Source organism: Neovison vison, chromosome 5 (genome assembly GCF_020171115.1).
Source record: "Neovison vison isolate M4711 chromosome 5, ASM_NN_V1, whole genome shotgun sequence".
Lineage (NCBI taxonomy): Eukaryota > Metazoa > Chordata > Mammalia > Carnivora > Mustelidae > Neogale > Neogale vison.
Window position 1 is genome coordinate 90,205,460 of NC_058095.1, and position 24,000 is coordinate 90,229,459.

At 39.3% G+C, this 24,000-nt stretch overlaps 1 protein-coding gene across 2 annotated transcripts in view; it reads right to left on the minus strand.

The window, feature by feature from the left end:
• LOC122906955 (ubiquitin carboxyl-terminal hydrolase 12) overlaps positions 1-24,000 on the minus strand; it is a 102,713-nt gene that overhangs the window by 24,926 nt on the left and 53,787 nt on the right. Inside the window, exons 2-4 of one of the 2 annotated variants that reach the window (XM_044249470.1) lie at positions 23,118-23,198; positions 10,927-11,140; positions 1,865-2,094 (exon numbers count right to left, since the gene is read on the minus strand). In XM_044249470.1, the coding sequence (XP_044105405.1) occupies positions 1,865-2,094; positions 10,927-11,140; positions 23,118-23,198 (525 nt within the window). Of the gene's footprint in view, positions 1-1,864; positions 2,095-10,926; positions 11,141-23,117; positions 23,199-24,000 lie in introns of those variants that run through there. The other variant, XM_044249471.1, reaches the window with a different exon arrangement.

The window sequence follows — 24,000 nt, forward strand, 5'->3', positions numbered from 1 at the left end:
TATGATACTTTAATGACAGACACGTGTCATTATACATTTGTCAAAACAGATGGAACCCCAGAACAGACAATACCAAGACTGAACTCCAAATATGAACTACATATTTTAATTAATGTGTCATGGGGCGCCTGGGTGGCTCAGTCAGTTAAGCGGTTAAGCATCTGCCATCGGCTCAGGTCACGATCCCAGAATGGATCGAGCCCCACATCTGGCCCCTTGCTCAGCGGAAAGCCTTCTTCTCCCTCTCCCTCTGCCTGCTGCTTCCCCTACTTGTGCTCTCTCTCCAATAAATAAATAAAATCTTAAAATAATAATAATAATAATGTAATGTATTGGTCCATCAACTACAACAAATGTACCTCATTAATGCAAGACATGAATCATAGGGGAAAGTGGAAGAAAGGAGAGAGAGAGTTGGGAACTTTCTGTACTTTCTACTCAATTTTTCTGAAGTCCATTAATTAAAAAATACAATTTCCTATTAGCCTCACTCAACATACTAGGTATGTTTATCTGATTTAGACAAACAAGTAACCATGCTATTCTTCCAAACATCCATAAAACATGTCTTATATTTCTTGCTTGTGAATTCTCTTTTCCAATGGATGATGCTACTCTTCTGTGCTATTAAAGACTAGTCGTAGAACCACCATAGTAGGACTGGACCTGAGTGGATGCTAAATATTGCGGAAGATTCTGATGAACAACATATTTGTGTCTCCCCACAGACTGCCTTTACCAAGGCATAAAAACAAGACATTATCAACCAGAGAAAGTGAACAACACCTTGAATGAGAGATCAAAATTTTACCAACGAGAGGCAGATGGATATTGTGTGCCCACACGTGAGACCCTGAGAAAGACACGTTAACGAATCACTCCAGCCAAGAATGCATATCTGCGTCTCAGAAGGAAACATCAGATAAACTCATTATGAGAAATGTTAGATTTTTTTTAAAAAAGGACATATTCTTTAAAAATGTAAATGCCTTAAAAAGGTAATGATACTATGAAAGGACTGGGCTCTCTGACCCCACATAAAATCCATTTTCAGGCTTCTTCCCTACTGCTCCTCTTTACGAAGTATCCAGCAAGTGGATACTTTCCCCTGCTTGAGTGTACACAGTATGCTTTAGTTTTTATTCCAACAATCAACAATAAACACAACAGCAGGAAAAAGGAAAACAAATTAATGTACCTCCCTGACCTGTAAGTTTCTTATGGCCTTAAGTAAGACACAGACATACAATTTCCAGAACATGATTCTATGGCCTCTTACACTGAAATAAAAACAAATACAGTTGACCCCTGAGCAATGCAGGGGGGGTGACAGGCACTGAAACCTCCTATCCACGCTGCCACTGTTGAAAATCATGTGTAACTTCTGAGTCTCCAAAAAAGCTAACTATAAGAGCCTTCGGTTTACCAGAAGCCTTATTGATACATAAAACTTAGCACACACTTTGTGTATGTATCACAGTATGTATTTATAATAAAGTTAGCTACAGAAAATGTCATTAAGAAAATTATTTTTAAAAACCTCACATTTTCAGTACTATATGTATACAAAAAAAAAAAAAATCTACAAATAAGTGGACCCATGCAGTTCAAGCCCCTGTTGTTCAAGGGTTAACTACGGTCCAAACCGCAGTAAGTATTTTTCTGTCAGCTCAGGTACTCACTGTTAATAAGCAGCATTACTACAGAGCATACCGAGTACGAGAGCAAGTACAGCTTCGATAATTCATTTATGCTACACCTAAGAAATTACAACCTTCATGTTCATCTCTCACACTCCTCCTCTAAGAAGTTTTAATAAAAATGAATTAAATCTGCTCTATACAAAATTTTATGACATACTCACAGTTTCACAAGTAAGACATCTGGTTTCATTTGTCAGTGTTCCCTGAAAAATCTCGTGAACCCACGTTGGGTCTGGTGTGCTGTTGTTGTTCTCATTGTCAATATTACCATTAGGTAAACGGCCATTTTGTTTTTCCTGCTTTCTTTCTTCTTGTAAAATATCAGCAATTGTATTTAGTAGGTAATTTAAGAATTCATGGGCATCTTGCTGCATGTAGTTGTCAAAAAGTTCTAAAAATAAAAATATATTAGAGAATTACTTCAAAATTAATAACCTGATTAAAACTAGATTTAAAACAAATATCCAAATATCCAATATACTAAATACAAACGTCTGGTATTGTCAGTCATGTACAAGAAACAGATTATCTTTCACAAAAACATATGACTAAACTTGGAGAAAATACAGTTAAGACCAATGAGGATCTTCTTTTTAAAGCAACAATATTAAGTGATCCACGAGAATTGTGGGCCATGCATCCTAGAGATTCAGTCAGAGGTGAAGCCTGGAACCTAGAAGTTTCCAAAGTTCCTCCAGGGGACTCTGATCTGCAGTCAGGTATAGGAAACATCGGTATCACAAATTATCTATTCAATCCAGATAATCTCTAAAAGTGAGAATTTGTAACTCTGTGAAATGTTCCCTGTAACTATACAAATGAAAAAATATCACCGAAAACCAGTCCCTAACATGAACTGCTTTATACCCAGCACTGGACATTACACCACCTGAAACTGAAAGGTAAGGACTTCACAGGCAGTGTTGCAGTTGATCTTTTTAACAACTCTGTGATGCTGTTATTGCCATCTTCCAAATGAGGGAATGGGATCAGAGAGGGAAAGTCATGCCACCAGGAAGTGGCAGGCCCAGGACACAAAGCAGGCAGTCCCCAAGCAGCCCGCCCAGGGAGGTCCTGCCCCACAAAGGCACCTGCTGCTCAGAGATCACACACACTGAGAAGACCTGGCCAGAGATATTTTACCTTTAGATCCTCAAGGCACATTTAATAAATTCCAAAGATATCACAGCTGACATTTTTTAAATAAAAGACAACAAATTAGGAACAAAACTTAGGCAAAGTCTAAGATAAAAAGAACAAAAAATTGCATCTTAGAAGAGCTACAGTGATGACTGCATAAAATTAAGTTTCTGTGCATTAGAAATCACTGAAAAGGTTTTAAAAAAAACATTACAACTATTAACAGCTTCAACACATAAAGAGTTTATACAAAAGGAAATACCAAGTGTGGAAATCAACAATTTATAGAAACAGAATTCAAAAAATTAAAAAATGTGAGTAAATGTTCAATCTTATAGTAATCAAAAAGGCCTTGATTTTCTGGTCTTTAAAACGGAATACCATCTTCTCTTGCAAAGTTACTGTACAAACAGAATGGGATCTAGTGAAAATGTGGATTTGGGAGGTACAGTCAAAACAAATAAAGACTCATTTCACTCTTGGTGTCAAAAAGACCTGTAAGGAGCCTCAGATGTAAGGTGCAGCTGCTCGAGCAAGACTGTCTGGATTCCTAGGATGGTTCGACCTTTAATTACATGTATGTCACAGGCAATTTATTAAATCTCTTTCTTGGGAGTTCAAGTCAAACTCAATAATGCAGTTAGAGCCACTCCCCACTTCTCTTCTGTAAACTTGTCCTGAGGGATTTGATTAGCCTCCAACAAGCCCTTTATGTTTAAGAACAATGAAAGCCTTGAGTCCTGAGAGATACTGCATTAGCCTATGTGGCGTTAACATCTAACTGATGATAATTTGGTATTGTGTGTCCAGTGGTTTTTGCCCATGAGGGACAGATCCAAGAGACTGTGACACCATTCCCATCCCCTGTTGCCGGCAGAAGTCTGTGTGTCACTCCCGACACTGACACAGCTCACTGCAAAACCTCCCAGCTGTCTATTCTATCTTCCTGAGACAAACCAAGTCATGGTCAGAACCCTTAGATGGTTCCACCGCTGGACGGGGCTAGGCAAGGCTGGGGTAACTGAAGTCAATCATCTTTCACTTTGCCTCTCGGTGCAATGATGCCTCATCCCTGAAAATACTAGTCTACCTTCCTCTATTACTCTGAGTCGTTTATTGTTCCTTATTTCCTTCCTCATCCTTGGGATTTTCTTCTTTCTCAACCCTTTCTGCTGTTCCCTCCAGAAACAACTTTCTCTTCTAAACTCCCCATCTTTTCAGCCTCTGGCATTTTTGAGCTCCCTACAGCCACTTCTAAATCATGACACCTTGCTTTGCATATGAAACACTCGCCCTCAGTCAAAAAAGCTGTTAAGGTCTGGCCATACTACCCTGAACCCCCTTTTGTCTGTGGTCATCTGTCAACTTCCCCTCACCTCCTAAAGGCCTGATTCGTGGTCTCTTTGTCCATCCCGACTCCTTCACCAACCCTGACACTTTGAGTGTCTGGGCAGCTTCCAGAAGTGTACAGGACACCCTTAAAAGTCCCCTTTTTATCTCTCACTTACTCATCTATCCCCAGGTCACAAAAGAACCAACCATGTCTGCTAAGAAGGAAATATGCTAGAGTTGATTAGTGTTCAAGGAAAATACGAACAAACTGGAAAAGTTAGCGAGGAATCTAAAAGGAAGGATAATGGGAGAGCACCATAAAAATATTTTATAAAAACTCTAAGGGCCTAGTTAAAGTGAGATATGAACAATTTACTCTATATGCAGGCTCTCTATATGCTGGCTCAATGCCACAGTCTAAAGTAGTCTCCCACGAAATCAAGTTTTTTCTAACCCAAGTTTTAGTTTTTTTTTTTAATATTTAATTTATTTATTTGACAGAGATCACAACTAGGCAGAGAGGCAGGCAGACAGAGAGGAGGAAGCAGGCTCCCTGAGGAGCAGAGAGACCAATGCAGGACTCCATCCCAGAACCCTGGGATCATGACCTGAGCCGAAGGCAGAGGCTTTAACCCACTGAGCCACCCAGGCACCCCCTAACCAAAGTTTTAATGAATGTATTTTTGCCGTGAATATTTAAAATAAACTATAAAATTAGAAAATAACTAAAAAGATATAAATTTTAAAACTTCTGGTTAAGAGAAAACAATAAACAATAAGAAGTCTCTTTTTTTTCCTGTTACAAGTTATTTTAGCATCTATGCATGTCTTTCAAAATAATCTATAAAGCAAAAATGTGCAAATACTTTTGTTTTTTTAAAACCTGAAACAACTTTTTTTAGATGTTGTTCTTTAACACAGAACAAAGGACTTCACATTCATAGACATACCTCAACTGACTTGAACACTCTGGAAATGAGATATAGAGTAAAACAGAAAATACTCTTAAAAGCATTTTGTTGAAATATTTAAAATAATTTGCAGTCCATTTTTTAATAAACATTATGGTAAATGTGCCAGACTCTCGCTATGCCTGAGTAGTCAATACAGATTTAAAAACTTCAACCAGAACTACATGAACAGCAAAACAACATCAACTAAATGGCCACAGACAAGACCCGTAAACTGTATTACACTTAATTTCTAAAATCTTGGTTTCCTTTCTTTTCTACTAAGTAGCATGATGGGAAAGGTGGGCTTCAAAGTTGCTTTGGCAAATTAAACAAATTCACTCATTCGCTCACTCACTCATCAAATATTTAGTAAGCACCTACTACGTGCCAGGAACTAGATTACATGCTGGGAATACAATGGTGAGCAAAAACAAATGGGTTCCCCTCATCATGGAACTGACAGTCTAATAGGACAATTTCATTATTAAATGAATGAATATGAAAGGTATAAATTATTAAAGTCCCAAACAGCTGCAACATTAATGCAAAAAAAAAAGGGGGGGGAAACTAAATCAACGTGTAAAAATGTTATGTGTTCTTCATAATTCAGAAATAGTTAGCTTTCATTAATACAAAAATCTTTTACGCTCTTTTGGAGAAACAGGATTAAAATGAACACGGGAATTATTCACTCACATCTATTTAACAGGTGTTATTTGTAATTATTTCCTCACTTAAGGAAGGCCAATCCATAAATATTTATTCTTACATATTTATATTAGTATCTCTCTGCATCACCTGAAGCATCCCTAGGTACATACAGGTTTCTTGAGAATAAGGATCTTTTCTGTCTCATTCACTGCTGTATCTCCAGCACCCAGGACAATGCCTGCTACATATTTAGATGTGCTTGACGTTGTATGAATGAACGAACGGACGAACTACCAAATGAACAACAGGGCCGGAAACAGCTACCACAACATGGGAAGAAATCTGGGCCCAAACAATAGCGTGAACTACCTGTGCTGTTAAGACCCAGTGAGTCAGAGCACACAGCTACACTAACCAGCTGATGGGACTTTCAAGCCCCCATAAGTGATCCCAAGCCAAGTCACTGCTAGCTAGCACACAAGTAGCTCATCAGTCTGTGTTTTGAGACTTCTAGAATGGTAGAGTGGCTATGGGAAGTTAGCGGTGTAGAACAGAGGGCTTTACTTCTTACCTAGGTTAGTGCAACAGCCTCCTGGCTGGCTTCCTGGGCTGTACTCATGCGGCCCATGCCCGCTCATGCTACCACACCACCCAGCAGCCAGATCAAAACACATCACCCACCTGCTCAGCAACCCTAACGGCTCGCCATGGCTTTCAAATGAAAGCACAAGTTCTAGGCCCTTGCCTTTTTGCTCTTTCTTCACTCCAGCCACGTGAATATTCTTGTCATCCTTCAAGCACTCAGTGCAACTTCAATTTCGATTCTATCCACTCGGAACGAGTTTGCCTCGGATTTTCCAATGGCTTCTCACTTCAACTCTCTGAACTAACATAACTGACCAACAGCCTTTTCACGTTTTTGTTTTTTTTTTTCCACGGAGATAACACATTAAATTACATGACTATTGGTCCTCTCCACTAGTTTCTGGCCGTCAACAGAAGCTAAATATATAATAGTTAATCAATTCAAACTTTCAGCTAGTTTCCCATCATGAAGGAGAACACATTTACGGAGCAAGTCTTATCACACTGTAAAAGTTCTATGCTACAGTTCTTATATGCTATGGATAGGGAACATGAATTAAAATTTTGAAAGCAAAAATCCATTTCTGAAATTAAAACAGTTTCTTCCCAAGTAATATCGAAATGATTAGCTATATAAAGTATCAGCGGTTAACATAATATGGAGCTAATATCGACTGCAAGTACAAAACATGACATGTTTATTTACAGCATACGATGGAAGAAAACTGGTTTAAGAACAATAATCCAGGGCGCCTGGGTGGCTCAGTGGGTTAAGCCGCTGCTTTCGGCTCAGGTCATGATCTCAGGGTCCTGGGATCGAGTCCCGCATCGGGCTCTCTGCTCTGCAGGGAGCCTGCTTCCTCCTCTCTCTCTCTGCCTGCCTCTCTGCCTACTTGTAATCTCTCTCTGTCAAATAAATAAATAAAATCTTTAAAAAAAAAAAAAAAAAAGAACAATAATCCAACAGTGACAGTTAGTGGAAATTCTGAAATGGGCAACATCCATTTGTGCCAGAGATTTAAGTACAAACAAACAAACAAACAAAAAACCCCAGCAAACATAAGGTGAGAAGGAGAGTTAAGCAATGGATAGTCCATTAAATGCTCTTTAACTTGTATGCTCTCCTCTACAAAATTGCCAGGAAAAAAATCAAAAGGCAAAACTGTACTTCATACAAATGCCAGCAACATCAAATAATAAACATGCTTTTCCATTAAATATTGTTTCTGAGGTATAGAAAAATGAAACAAAACTATGAGAGGATAAGTTTGGAATATTCACTCTGGAATCAATTTCATCAAACAAAAGAAGTCTACTGTACAATGTACTCTGCCTAAACATTTAAAAAATTTTCCGAAAATACTGAATTATTAAAAAAAAATAAACACAGCAAAAACATTTCAGCTTTGACAAGCAAACGTATAAAGCCACAGAGACGCAACTTTCAAAACACAGTAACTTGAGCTCTGTGTGCAGCGTGACTTACTGTAAATTTAAAAAGCCACAGCTCACTTCAGGACCATAGGCATGTACCTCCACCCAAAGTCCCATGTTGAAACCCTAACCCCCAATGTGCCGCTCTTTGGAAGTGGGGCCTTGGGAGGACCTTTAGGTTTTTAAGACTGGGATTAGTTTCCTTTTAGGAAGAGACATGAGCGAGTTTGCTTCTCTCTCTTCACCATGCGGGGCATGGCAAGAAGGCAGCCATGTGTAAACCAGGAAGACAGCCCGCAGCAGACGCTGAAGCTGCCGGCATGTTACTCCGGAATGTCTCAGCCTCCAGAACTGCAAGAAACACGCATCTCTTGTTTAAGGCACCCAGTCTATGGTACTTTCGTTACAGCAGCCCAAACTAAGAGAACATACAATAGATTAAAGAATAGGGTCGGGGCACCTGGGTGGCTCAATGGGTTAAAGCCTCTGCCTTCGGCTCAGGTTATGATGCCAGGGTCCTGGGATCAAGCCCTGCACCAGGCTCTCTACTCAGTGGGGAGCCTGCTTCCTCCTCTCTCTCTGCCTGCGACTCTGCCTACTTGTGAGCTCTGTCAAATAAATAAATAAAATCTTAAAAAAAAAAGAATAGGGTCAAGGGGCTCCTGGGTGGCTCAGCTGGTTAAGCATGGAACCCTTGATTCTGGCTCAGGTCGTGATCTCAGGGTCCTGAGACCAGGCTCTGCTTCTGAGCCCAGCGCCCAGCTCCACGCTCAGCAGGAATTCTACTTGAAATTCTCCTTCTCTGCCCCTCCCTGCCCTCAAATAAATCAATCTTAAAAAAATAATAATAAGGTCAAGAAAAATGTACTATTCACTGAAAAAGAAAATACTGTGTATTCTGTGTTTCATGTTTCTGATGCTGACCATTTCTAAAGTACTAACAAAATCACCGAGAAAGATGGCACATTCAAGTACCATGTACATGAATTTTCTACCAAGACAAAATCCCTGAAGTTTCATACCAATACAGACAAAACGACTTAAGGGACTTGAATCACTCAGCCAAACTCTAACAGAGCTGTATTTGGTGTTCTTAAAAACAGAAGATACTACACAGATTTCTAACTTAAGAGAGATGTTTGGCTTTCATAGGGAAAACACAAAAAGATTTGTTTTTGTGAATGAATGATCAACTGCTTTGTAGCTGTTTACAGAGGAAATGAACAAAATCGTTTAACAGGTGAATCAGATTCAAGAATAATAGCCTATTGCCATGTTATCTCAGTGTCTTCTGACCTTTCAGGAAACTGGATATGACCCAGGCTTCTCTCAATTCATGGGATGATGAACAGTGTCTGCGCAGTTAAGGACAGCATTATTCAATGGTGTGTTTGGTAACCAATCTTAAAGACGTCTCAAATCTTATTTCTGTGGGCATCTTTTGATAATAAATCAAACTAAAAATACCACTCAGTTTTATTTCCACAATGATTAAACTGGCTACATCAAACAAAACCCAGAATTCTACATGTGATTTAAATCCTGCTTGAAAAAAAATAAATAAATAAATAAATCCTGCTTGAGGGGTGCCTGGGTGGCTCAGTGGGTTAAAGCCTCTACCTTCGGCTCAGGTCGTGATCCCAGGGTCCTCAGATGGAGCCCTGCATCAGGCTCTCTGCTTGGCAGGGAGCCTGTTTCCTCCTCTCTCTGCCTGCCTCTCCTGCCTACCTGTGATCTCTGTCTGTCAAATAAATACATAAAATCTTTAAAAAAAAAAAAAAACTGATGCAAATTTTTTAAAAAATAAATAAATAAATCCTACTTGAATTTTCTGAGGTAACGTAACACAGCGGACAGAATATGGGATTTAGATGTCAGAAACATGTGGGACAAATCTAAAAGAAAAACATTGAAGAGAGAAAAGAGAAGACAGGCTTAATCAGTAACTATTTTAAAAAGGGGGTGAGTGGAGTTAAAACCACCTATACCTACCCTAAGCCAAAAAGTTTCTGGAAAGCTTTTTAGCCTCTATTCTTTGCATGGCTAAAGTGGGAGAGATCACCTGCTCTCTAAATCAGGGTAGTGTAAAGATCCAATGGGTTAACAGACATGAAAGAGACATGAAACAGACATGAAACTACAAAAACAACAGATAATGGGAGGAAGACCCAACTTTACTCTCCATAGAAGAGCCAAGCAGGCAAAAATAAATAAAAAAAAATAATAATAGCCAAACTATGTAAAGAACCTAGATGTCCATCAACAGATGAATGGATCAAGAAGATGTGGTATATATACACAATGGAATACTATGCAGCCATCAAAAGAAACGAAATCTTGCCATTTGCGACAACATGGATGGAACTAGAGCGTATCATGCTTAGCGAAATAAGACAAGCAGAGAAAGACAACTATCATATGATCTCCCTGATATGAGGGAGTGGTGATGCAACATGGGGGCTTAAGTGGGTAGGAGAAGAATCCATGAAACAAGATGGGATAGGGAGGGAGACAAACCATAAGTGACTCTTAATCTCACGAAACAAACTGTGGGTTGCTGGGGGGAAGGGGGTTGGGAGAAGGGGGGTAGGGTTATGGACATTGGGGAGGGTATGTGCTTTTGGGTAAATTGGAAGGGGAGATGAACCATGAGAGACTATGGACTCTGAAAAACAATCTGAGGGGTTTGAAGTGGTGGTGGGGGTGGGAGGTTGGGGTACCAGGTGGTGGGTATTATAGAGGGCACAGCTTGCATGGAGCACTGGGTGTGGTGAAAAAATAATGAATACTGTTTTTCTGAAAATAAATAAATTGGAAAAAAAAATAAAATAGAAAAAAAAAAAAGTAAAATAAAATAAAAAATTTATCATTTCTCATTTCCTGGCATACAGAATGTAATCTTTGAAGAACATACTTCCAACATTAATCATACCTCATATTAATTACTGTGTGATTACCTCCCTCACTGAACTAGCACTTCCTTCAAGACAGGAACGTCAGCTTTGGTTTTTCCATGGCTAACATACTTTCAGTCCTAGAAGATGCTCAGTCAGTGCCTGCTGAACTGTAGTGTGCTATTATTTACCCTTTCTGGTATGTAAGAATACATTCAGAAGTAGAAGAATTACCATTTTCCTTCCGTAATCTTGTTATGAACTTCTTAGGAGGAATCACCCCAACCTTCTTCTTCTGAGTGGCTATGCTATGGAAGAGGTCTGCTAGGCAGGTAAGAAGGTTCTCCTTTTTCCTAGGTTGGCTCTTGTATGCTAGAACTTTTTCCCGAAATGGACGACAAAAATAAAGTGCTTGCAGAACTGAATTACAGTAGCAGGTATTCCCAAACTAGAATAGGAAAAAAAAAAAATCTTGTTAAATATGGGGCAACACATTTTCAAGAGAACGAATTTCCATGTACAGTTAAGAAAACAGAGAGAAGATAGGGAATTTATGGTCCTTATAAATTCAAAGGTATCTGAGAGTAGAAATAATTAGTCTGACTGCTAATCTGCCATTTGAACATTAAACGGATACTCCAGGCATTGGTTTCAGGTTAAAACTGAAGGAAAATATATGCAATAAATTTGGCCTTCATGAAGACTAATTTAAAAAACTATACAGTTTAAACAGTAAGAGTACTTAAAAGGCTTAGACTTCTTTATAATTCTTTTTTCAATTCCCATTGTTACATTGTAGATATTAAGCATTTCATATATTATACATTTTAAAATATAACTCTCAAAAATTCTTTTGAAAAAACACAAAAGTGAGGTTTTCTATCAGATTCTTAAGTGCCATCAAAAAATAAAAACAAGGGGTCCCTGGGTGGTTCAGTTGGTTAAGCGTCTGCCTTTGGCTCAGTTCATGATCCCAGGGTTCTAGCACTGAGCCCTGCATCAGGCTTCCCTGCTCAGTGGGGACTGTGCTCCTTCCTCTCCTCCTGACCCTCCCTGCAACTCTCCCCCGCCACCCACCACTCATGTTTGCTCTCTCTCCAATGAATAAATTAAAAAATCTAAAAAATATTAATAATAAAAAGCAAAATAAAATGAGATCCTCTGAAATGTTAGATTAAAAATTTTCAAGGGCACCTGGGTGGCTCAGTCGGTTAAGTGTCTGCCTTCTGCTCAGGACATGATCCTGGGGTCCTGGGATCAAGCCCCACATTAGACTCCCTGCCAAGCGGGGAGTCTGTTTCTCCCTCTGCTCCTACCATCCGTCCCCCCGCACTGTGTTCTCTCTCAAGTAAATGAATAAATAAAAATCTTAACAACAACAACAACAACAGCAACTTTTCAGTATGCTAGCACAACCACCACTGACATGCTGAGATACCTGCACATCACTCTTGATATATTACAAACAGACTTCAGGTGCATTAAATCCTCCACATGAACCGACTTCTTACCAGCCATGTGTAACTACAGCCTACTGAACTTTAACCTCCTCCTCTTTAATAATGGGGAAAAATAATCCTACCTTATGAGAAAATGACACACAATTTGATCAACATTCATTGTCTTCCTTTTCCCTTCCCACTAACAGACACTGGTTCCCAAAGCCAGCTGACAAAACACCCGAAAGCTGATTGATGAGGACTTGGGGAGACTGAAAGTGTAAGAAGAGGGAAGAGGACAATTCTCACAGCACTACCATGCAGTGAGGTCACATACTCACTAACCTAAGAAGCCGAGGCAGAGGAGACTGTTTTAAGGGGCAGTGTCAAGGTTCCTGGGTGGCTCTGACGGTTAAGCACCAGACTCTTGGTTTCTGCTCAGGAGCTGATCTCATCATGGTATGAGGCTGTGGGATCGAGCCCCAATGCAGGATCTGTGCCCAGCGGAGAATCTGCTGAAGATTCTCTCTCCCACTGCCCTACTCAACCCCAACTTGCACACACACTTTCTCTCAAATATAAGTATTTTTTTTTAAAGGGTAATGTCAAACACATCCACAGACATGTACATTTGATTATATTTAAAAACCAGGAAGGATAAATTAAAAACTAATAAAAATGGTTATAGAGAAAGAGGAAAGAGTAGAGAGGAATCAAAGTACTTTTTAAAAATATTTGCTTACCTTTTTAAAAATATTTACTTTGCACCGATCTTTTTTTAAACTAAATTAAATCGAAAATATCTCAGAGGAAAAAAAGAAATTCCTAAAGCTAAAAGGAAACAGAGATCCGTGACACCTAAATGTTTATCCACTCCGTGGGAGAACTACACAAAAAATTAGTTCGAGCAACTTTAAAACATGGAATTTTTACTATCCATGCATATTGAAATAGTCTAAGAATAAAAAGAAGAAATCTTTCTTTTTAATAATTTCTTTTTTTAAGATTTTATTTTATTTATTTGACAGAGATCACAAGTAGATAGAGAGGCAGGCAGAAAGGGAGGGAGAAACAGGCTCCGCACTGAGCAGAAAGCCCGATGCGGGGCTTGATCTCAGGGTCCTGAGATCATGACCTGAGCTGAGGGCAGAGGCTTATACCCACTAAGCCACCCAGACGCCCCTTAAATTAGAATTTAAAGTATTAGTATAAACTCGTGTTTGTGTGTGTGTGTGTGTTTTCAAATTCTATCCACTGTTAGGCCTAGCAGCAACAAGTTTCCCTGGCACACAGATTGTAGTCTTTAAAAATCTTTATCCCACAAAAAGGAACTAGGATGTCTTACAGATATGGCTACACTACGTCTGGGACAGAAAATATATAAATGTAGATCAGCCTGGAATATATTTTGCACAGATTCAATAGCCAAATTTCATTAAAAAGAAATACTGCAATTGATAAAAAGCACATTAATCATATAAATATTTATGAATTAATAATGATATTTTATAAAACCTTTCATTAGACTCCATGGATGCTGTACACTCATATATAAAAGGAGAACATCAAAGTTTTATCTTGTTCCCTCCCTCCCCCTGGCCCCGAGAGCTAGCACATGAGCATGGGGGTAGAGAGCAGGGGCAGAGGGAGAGAGAGAATCCCAAGCAGGCTCCACACCCAGCATGGAGCCAGGCAAGGGGCTTGATCACAGGATCCTGAGATCATGACCTGAGCCAAAATCTAGAGTTGAATGCTTAATTGACTGAGCCACCCAGGTGCCCCTTATCTTGTCTTTTTTATTTGAGAAAGAGAGCATGAGAAGGGGGAGGGCCAGAGGGAGAAGCAGACTTCCCACTGAGCGGGGAGACCGATGGGGGACTAGATTCTGGGACTCCAGAATCATGACCTGAGCCGAAGGCAGTCGCTTAACCAACTGAGCCACCCAGGTGCCCCTTATCTTGTCTTTCTTGTAAGAACAATACTTCACAGGGAACTAAAGAGTTGATGAAGAAGTTCCAGCTTATAGAATAAATCCAGCTAATAAATTCAGAAGAAATGACTACAAATAATGGTGTTGGAAATAATTACCAATGGATACCAAAAGCGTTAATGGCTGATGGGAACTTGAAAAACTATCTGAAGCCCGAGTGCACTATAACATCATTAAAAAGGAACAGCCAAACCTTTGTCTCTTGCAGAAATGTGTAGCAACTCTTAGGAAGAATTCTTGTCTTAAAAAACAAAGGTACTACATTTTTTTAAACTACTAAATTTCAATCGCATGTCTAGACCTATCTACCAATTTACAAGATACTTAAGGAACAGAGAAATGAGTTAAACAATACCACAAAAAAAGAATAGAACATGAGGCCCAGTGAGAATATATGATTGTGACATTCCTATTGGTGGTCAGAGCCAAGAAGTGGTTTCCATAAAAACAAGTGCTTTAAAGGCTTTCTAGGTAAATGCTAAAAGAAGCAGATGAAAAGGAGATGATGCATTGATACTACTGATAAATGTAACTCTGGATATACTTTAATAAAGCCTATCCGGGGGCTAAGTACACCTACAGTAGAATCTACAATATTACTGAGATTAATTTACCGATTATTCAGTATTAATTAGTCTGAAAAATACTAGTATTTGTATCACAGTCTAATGAAGCTCATGACCAACAAACTATGCCTCTGCCATTGGAGAGAAGAGTCACTCTCCATCACTGGACACTTCTGTTAAAGAACAAGCAACAGGGATTCGAGTGACTTCCACAGAGCAGGTAAAAGCAAAAGAAAGCATCTCACAGTATACTGGAAAAATTTATCATAAAGGTTGACCAAATTATAAAAAAAGAAGCAAATGGAATGATAAGCTAAGGAACCAGAGGGAGTCTATTCTTCTGTACAGAATGCTGGGAGGTAGACTCCTGCTCATCTTCTGAACATAAGGCAATGAGTAACATTATAATCAGTTCTCTGAGGTCTTCTCTTATGGTCTTGCACTGATCTTCATCAATCCCATTAAAGAAAAATCAAAGCTTGAAACTACTACAATTTCTCCAGAACAAGCAGTAACTTTCGATCTTATTCGTAACTCTGAAAATTTGTCTTCACCTTCCCTGACAGTAACTTTCCTCCAAGTTCCTAAAACCTAAAAAGGTATCTCTCGAGTGTGTAGCTTTCATGCAAAAGATTGTCTGCGATGATTTCCCCCACACTCCTGTTTCTGAATGCTCGATTTCCAGAAAAGACATTGCTTTAAGGGTTGAAACCTACCCTATGTCTTCTCAGCTTGTTTTGAAGATCAAAGGTATAAGCAGGTTTAAAATAAAGGGAAGCAAATTTTAAAAAGCCGCCACTCTCCTCAAGGTCTGAGCATTGATTTTTTTCAGTTGCTTACTGAACACAATGACATCCTCTACTGCCTTTTGCTCCTAGTTTTAAGATAAATGCCCCCTCCACAAATCTTTATCATAGCCCCATCACTAAGATGATCTTGAACACACATTCCTAATAAATACAAATAAAAATTATATGGTGCATCATATACATGAAAATACACTTCTATAAAGTGTAAATTTATATACATAAAAATATACATTATATACAGTTATCCTTTCAACAGTGCAGGAGTTAAGGGTACTAACCCCTCACATAGCCAAAAATCTGTGTGTAACTTTCAACTTCCACAAAACGTCACTAATAACAGACTACTGCTTACCAGAAGCTGCACCTATAACAATTAATTAACACACATTTTGTATGTTATGTGTATTATATATAATAAAGTAAGCTAGAGAAAAGAAAATGCTATCAAGAAAATCATACAAGAAAATACAATACTATACTGTGTACCAAAAAAAAAAAAAGCAAACTGCACATAGATGGACCTAGACAGCTCAAACCTGTGTTGTTCAACAGTCAACTGTGTAACAAATGTGACTGAGACAAAGTAAATTAATTTTGTTTTCACTAAAAATTATTAATATTTAAGTGAGAGCAATGAAACAAAGTACACCTTGTGATAAACTGTGGGCTATAGATTTTAATATTCGATTGCAGGTCCGAGTGTATGTTCAGTTATTTCTGTATGTGGCTTTAACGGCAATCAAAGATAGATACACAGGTGCATAGACAGGTCCAAGGGGGAAAGTTTCCTTTACGGCCTTACTGTATTTTCAAAATTAAATTCTCCATCCTATCTACCAAATTTGTTTGAATTCACTGGAGTGATCATCGGCCTTGAAAGCAGCACCGCTCAGCATCGAAGCGAACAGGCTCTGAAAGCAAACTGTCTAGGTCCAAGTACGCTTCTGCTCTCAGACCTCTGGAAACTGCCACGCCACTCCGCTTATCCGCGTCCTCGTCTGTAAACGAGATTTGCAACACAGGGCCCACCTTCTAAAATCTTGAAAAGAACTAAACTAATAATCCACCCGCAGCACTAACAACAGTTCCCAGGTCTTCATCATGGCACTGTTATTTTTGAAACTATCTTTTTAAGTCATTTGACCATTTTGAAAAATTAGATTAACAGAAATTAAATCGTATCATCTCTAAATCTACCTTGAAATTGTACTAGTTTATAAACACATAAATGAATACGAGACAGTTACACTGTCAACTCTTTGGTGCTATGGAACCTGAAGTGACATAGGACCACTTCACGCATGGATAGAGTGTGCATACTAGTATCCAACATTTAATAAGGATTAATAAGGCTGGGTCCCCTGGGTGGCTCAGTCAATTGAGCATCTGACTATTGATTTCAGTTCAAGTCAGGATCTCAAGAGGCCTGGGATGGAGTTCCACATCCGCCTCCACCCTCCGGACTCCACCCTCCACGGGCTCCACACTCAGCGGGAAGTCCCTCTCCCTCTGCCACCCCCCCACCCACCTATCTCCAGCCCCGTTTGGGTGCACACACTCTCTCTCTATAAAATGAATAAAAGAATCTTTAAAAACAAGAATTAGTAAGGCTTAGCTCTCATTTTTAGATAAAAATCAACATTAGTGATTCTGTATTTCTTTCCACAGCCCAATCGTTCATCTTACGTATATCATTTGGAGACTACTGGTGTTTACCGCCATTATATTAACAGTATCGCCTAAAAAAAAAATGTTTTAAAATGTTTAAATGCTCCACTGTCCCCCGTGCTGGAGGCTGGTGATGATGATGCCTATCCTCTTCTAAGGATATGAACATCCCCTTCTAAGGAAAGAGCCTCTTCCCCTACTACAGTTTGTTTAGGTGGCCCTGTTTTTGAACACTGTACCCAACATGCCCCTACTCACCAGTCTCACCACAGCCAAGTGGACCAGATCGAAAAGTGTCCTTCCATGTGCTAGTGGAAATGCATTCCTCACCCCATACCCCTTACCTCCGCTGTCCCACCCTTTCTTACCGAAAATAACTTCTCTACATTAATTCTGTAAGGTTGTCAATCACAAACCCTTTCACAGACCCTGCCACAGGGCTGGACACTTGATCCAATCTCAGCAGAGGACTTGGGACACAGCTGTTCTCTCAGATCTAATGTAAACATTCTCTGGGATCTCTGATAATCTAACCCTCCAGTAGCCTATGGCCATCAGGTGGAGAGAAACAAAATGACAATCAATCAATTCAAACAAAAACAGAACCAAGACATTTGCGTAATCAACTTTATTCTTGAGGATGTCGTTTTATAATCCGCAAATGGAAAGAAAGTTTCATGTCGCTGTTCTTCACAATGCTCCTGTCCCCTGGACCAAAAATTCGAACCAATGACCACTAGCGATTCAGGTGTAAAAAGCCTTTTGTAAGATGGTCTAGGAACTCAACTGTTATTTCGTAACAAAGATCTTAGGGAAAAGCACATTCCACTGTAACCTCACAAATAGATTTGCTGAGGCGACATGTCTGTTGGCTCCTACCGTATTAGAAAATTAATACAGAGCCATATCATAAAACAACGAGAAAAGACTATTTAAAAAGGTAGACTGTACAAAAGTAGAAAAGAGATATTGCTAACTGAAATCACCCCTTTTCTATCCACATACAAAAAGAAGTACTCACTAGCTAAAAGACACAAGGAGGAAAAGGCAATCTGGTTCACTGGATCAAAACAATTCATTTTCAAAGAAGTTAGCTGACCCTATAAAGGTGACATTTAAGCAGGATATTCCGCTGCAACAGAAAGCTTTCAAAAGGCTACCCTGCCTACTCAAGATAGTTTCTGAACCCCCACACCACAGTAGTATTCCTCCTGCTTTCTAATAACATCAGAAATATTAAAGCATTCACAAGAATTAAACCAACAGGAAATCCCCACTCAATGTATTATGGAAAGTACAGTGACAGACATCAGAATATTAAGAATGAACTGCCATCAAAGCGATCCTCTGTGAAAATATTCTTCGAAAAAAAGATAACTGCAACTGAAAGTAATGGAAAATAGGTTATAGTAACAATATTGAAAGTAACCCCTATGTTGTATTTTCTGCCAGTTAATTAAACTGTGATTATTTTTCTTCTGTCCATTAAAAAAAAAAAAAGTCTGATTTTCTAAGTGCCCAAATACATGTACTATTTCCCAAAGGCAAGTGGTAGTGAATGATTGTGCCACTCACCAGTCACAAAAAGGCTCCAAACAGGCAATTCTGATAGAAACCCTTCTCGGTGTAAGCTTTTTGTTAGAAGCAATTAAAATGAACCTTGAAAATGCATACTTAGCTAAGAACATACTGATAAAAGAAAGAAAATATATGTGTGCCTCATTTAAACAAAATTCAATTGTTGGAAAAGATAAACCAGAGTTCTTAAAGCAGTTATATTCCAGTGTTGTTTCAACACTAACTACCTTGTAGACAGGTACAGAGAGGGAAAAAAAAGTCACAATGTTACCTCTGAATTAAATAAGCTACCCTCTCCTACCCTCTCCCCACAAAGCTCCACCCTTCATTTTTAAGGGACTCCTATAGTGTGATTAACTCCAAAAAATTTTTAAAAAGGAGGAAGGCGTGGAGGGGTGGAGACAGAGATAGAGTGATGATATTTTAAGAGCTGCAAAACAGGACCTATAGAATAAAGTTAACAGTATAGAAGACAGTCGCAAGGTAGCCTGAAGGTTTAAATCACAGAGTTAAACACTATACTAGTTCTGCTGCACCTACTCTGACCACCAATTAATTTCTCAATATAATTCAGGTGTTCATCAATCTTTCATAGTTGGAGCGCTGGTTACCTCAGAGATCCCAATTTTTCATAATAACTAGGCACAGAGATCAGAAACTACATTTCTATCCATTAGATGAGTCTCTGGAAGGGATAAAAGACAAAGCTTCCTCTAAAGATCTCTTACTAACTTCACTCCCTCCTGCTTCTCTTGGGTGTTACTCAGTATCAGTTAGTCAGTTTCAGGGAGAAGCACAAATACCACCCTTTTAATTTGGATTCATTGATCCATGGAGAATAATAATAAAAATAAAACCTTCTTAGAAATCCTTTTCTTTCTTTTTTTTTTTAACACAGCTGACACAAAGCAATATATCAGAGAAAAAACAGCATAACAAAAAAATAGACTAATTTGAGAACTCATTTTATAATAAATTTTCTCAAGGATGTTGTTTTAGTTGTTCTTAGTCTATCTACAAAAATAGTTAGAGTCAGACACAAAATGGAGAGACTGAAATATTTAAACTGGAGAGGATTAAAGGTAAAACAGCCTTCAATATATAAAACATTCCTCTGCTGAAGAAAATGGGTTCTTCTGAGACACAATTCAAGACACACATCAATGTAAGAACATGGACCGAATCGGGATGGGAGCCGTAGGGAAGGAGTTCATGGAAGTGGAGGAGCTAGGGTGCTGCCCTTGCCAGAATTGCCAGAATGTACACCTGGCTTCCAATCACCAGACACCTCTGCTCATAAGCACGGATGCTTAAGACGTTAGAAGAGGACCAGATCGTGTTAAACCAGGGAAATTAAATAGTCAACTCCCCACCTTCCCCACAAAATCCCAATAATAGGACAGTAAAAGAAGATATTAAGCAAAAACTCAAAAGGCCAAGAAAAAGGGGGGGGAGGTCGAGCTTCCCCTAAAAACACGGTCTGGTCAGAAATCTTTTAAAAGGACCATTTACACCCCTAGATGACACTTAACCTTTCTTTCAAGTGCAGGTTTAGTCTCCACAGAAGCTGCAGAGAAGAATCCGGTTCAAAAGCCCTTAAGGACAGCAGAGGACAGCAGTGAGGCACCAAACAGAAAACAGAGGGCTCAACAAAACCCTGAACTAAGCTACCTCTGACAGAAACGGAAAGTCCCTCAGCACCAAGTAAGAGTCCCAGAGGAAATGCTCCAGCCATTGGAATGGGAGGTGGGGGGGATGCAGCCATTTCTAACACCTGCCTGCCAAGGGTCACCTTAGAGGAAACCACAGCAGACAAGCTCCACCCATAGTACACCAAGTCCCAATCAGCTTTTCAGAATCCCAGTGGTATGTATGAATGAAATTTAAGGAATGCTTCCATTAGAAAAGACAGAGTTTAAAACAGTGGGGGTGGGGGGAGAGGACCTCAAAACAATACAGTAAGCTTAAGAAAACCTCACCAACAAAAATTATTAATAATATCTTGAGAAAAACAACAGAATATTGCCTCCATAAAACAAGATAAAAAAATTAAGGTAACACTCTACAAAATAAAAAGTGCAATGAACTGAACCAAAAAGGGCAATAGTCCAAAATGTAGAATAATATCAGATGATCAAAAAATGGAAGAAAAAGGAGGAAAAACAGAGAATCAATCTGCATTTCAATATGCAACTAAGAGTATCTGAAAAAAGAACAAAGAGATTACATTGATTGGAAGCAATTATCCAAATACTGGTTTCAGAAATCTTCTAGAACTGAGGAAAATGAAATATGTCTAAATGGGTTAATAAACAGCCAACAACAGCAGGAGACACAAAGGACCGCATCATGGGGCCTAGGGGTCTAAATGGTCCACAACAACAGCGGGAGACATGAAGACGCATCATGAAATTTCAGAACACTGGCTATCCATTCACATTCTGAAAGGAAAGCCTCCCAAAACATCTTTCTAAGGGGCAAAAGCCAAACACAGAAGAGATGAAGAATCAGAAGGGCATCAGTCCTGCCGATGTCAATGGAAGCCAGAAGTCCACCGAGTAACCCCCTTACAATTGTAAAGGAAGGTTGTACCTTAGGATCTCCATCTAGTTTTGACAATCACCAAAACATTCTTAAATACACAAGATCTCAAAGTCACCTCCTGTGCACACTCCCTAAAGAAGCTACTACAGAACATGTTCCACAAAGCAGGGAAAAACCCAAGCAGAAGACGGGATCCAGGGAAGGAGAGAAGTGAAGGGATGTCCGGGCTAAAGGTAAAAGGACGCAGAGGCCACACGGTAGGATGACAGGGCTCCAGAGGGATGTTAACATTCTGGGGCTGACGCAGTGCAAACTGGTACTGAGGAAGTCTTTTTGCATTTGTTGGCGCTGCTGAAGACTTGGAATAAATGAAAATTAAGGATGAAATTTAATGAAAATGAATAAATGAAAATTAAGGATGTGGAAAAATAAAGCAGTGGTGAATTCCATACCAGGGAATGGGCAGGGATGGTGCTAGAAGAGGGCTAAGTTTCTTACCTACCATAACAGGAAGTCAATGAACTGTTTTGTTTTTGTTTTTAAAGATTTATTTATTTGACAGAGAGAGAGTGAGAAAGGGAACATAAGCAGGGGGAGTGGGAGAAGGAGAAACAGGCTTCCTGCCAAGCAGGGTGCCCGATTCGGGGCTTGATCCCAGGACACTGAGATCACAACCTGAGCCAAAGGCAGATGCTCGATGACCCAGGCGCCCCAATGGACTGTTTCTAATAGCAGCATAGGCACTTGATCTAGAATACAGGGGGTAGATTCCAGGAAAAATGGCCAGCCTCCTCTGGGGAGAGGGCACTGTGGAGTGGGGACTGCTGATTCTGTCACAAGCTTCACACCCACGAGAGGACTCCCAAAGAAAAAGGAAACACCCACACCACTTTAACTGCTTGCTGCAAATCACACAAGAAATCCACCTCACACATCACAATTACATACTAGTGTTTAGTAACACACAGGTGTGTTCAATGGAACTTTCTTTGTCACCCGTATTTCTCTCTCTCTCTCTCTAATATAGAACATTCACCACGGACCCACCTAATAGTACCCTACAACACAGATTTGTGGTGTGTGCTGATGATTCAGAAAAGAGTTAAAAATTCTAAAAGAACGTTCTTCCAAAGTTTTAATAATGCATAATTACTAGAATTACCTCCACAAGCCTGGGGAATGTACCCTTTACTTGTATTTTGCCCTTGTAGATCTATACTAGTTAAACACTGCCACAAGTTGACAAATACTTTACAGACACAGGGAGGCATTTACAAAAGTTTATTATACCTGTACATTTGGACCACTTATATTTAGGCATTTAAAGGATTCTCAAAGAATCAAGAGATCATTTGGTGTAAGCCATACAAAATTTAAGTTGTGAAAAATTCTGACACAAAATAGGAAAAATTAAAAAACCATTTTAAAACTCTTATGACCTTGGGCAACTTTGTTTCCCTTTCATTAAAAAGGGAATTTCAAATCAAGTTTCTTGGCCTTAAGCCTAGTGAGGCAAATAAACAATTTTCCTTTAATAAATGATGAGATGCATGCAGTAATTTTTTTTTAAGATTTTTTAATTTTATTTATTTGTCATAGAGAGAGAAGTGAGAGCAAGCACAGGCAGACAGAGTGGCAGGCAGAGGCAGAGGGAGAAGCAGGCTCCCTGCCAAGCAAGGAGCCCGATGTGGGACTCGATCCCAGGATGCTGGAATCCTGACCTGAGCCAAAGGCAGCTGCTTAACCAACTGAGCCACGATGAGATGCATGCATTATTTTAAAAACTATTTCCAAAGGTACTGGTGAAGACCAAGTATCAACGGGTACTTACATTGACTAATCCAAAATAGTGCTCATTGACTGGAAACTGTTCTGGACCAATCTCTTTCTCTAATGCCGAGGCATTGGCGCCCTTTAAAAAAAACAAAAACAAAAGCAGAGATCTTAGTATCTGTAGTATGAAGTTTTCACAGTTATATAAGCATTACAGAGAAATCCTTTAAAAGCTATGTTCCCTTTGACTCCCTAACATTACTGGAAAATAAAGGATAATAGTGAAGAGTAAAGGATTTTAATGATATAACTAAAAACCAGTTCGCAAGAACTTCTTCAGGAAACCAAAGCATGGATCAAGAAATTCTATTTGTAATGTGTTACTATTTTCTGGGTAATGCATTAAAGACCCTGCTGTACCATGTGCTCTAACAGGAGAGCTGAAAACTAAATATGCAGATATTTAGATATGCGATTCTTTGGAGCGATATACCTGAAAATCCCCACACGGATCCCAAACGACAAGAACGTTGTGTGAAATGGCACTAATGACTGTGCAACTGCCAACCATCCTACTACGTAGCAGAGTCAGAATCATGGAACTAGATTTACATACAAAAGCACGACCATTTCTCAAAAAGATAACGTTAAAGAAAAAATGAGACTAACACATGTATAAAAAATAGCAGACGGCAAATGGGCTGAAGAACATACAAGAAACATACTTGAGTGGGTGCCAAAAGAGGACTGGGACATGGCATTGAGGGTGAGGGATTAAAAAGGAAAAAAAGAAAATGAAATGGAACAAAAAAAAAAGGGCCTTGCGCCCCGACAACAACTGAGTGTCACAGTCTCAGGAATATGACTGACTCAACTCTGTGCACTGGGGTCCCTGAAAAAAAGCGGGGGGAGGTCGGGGGCAGGATGTCCCTGTGTAGTGG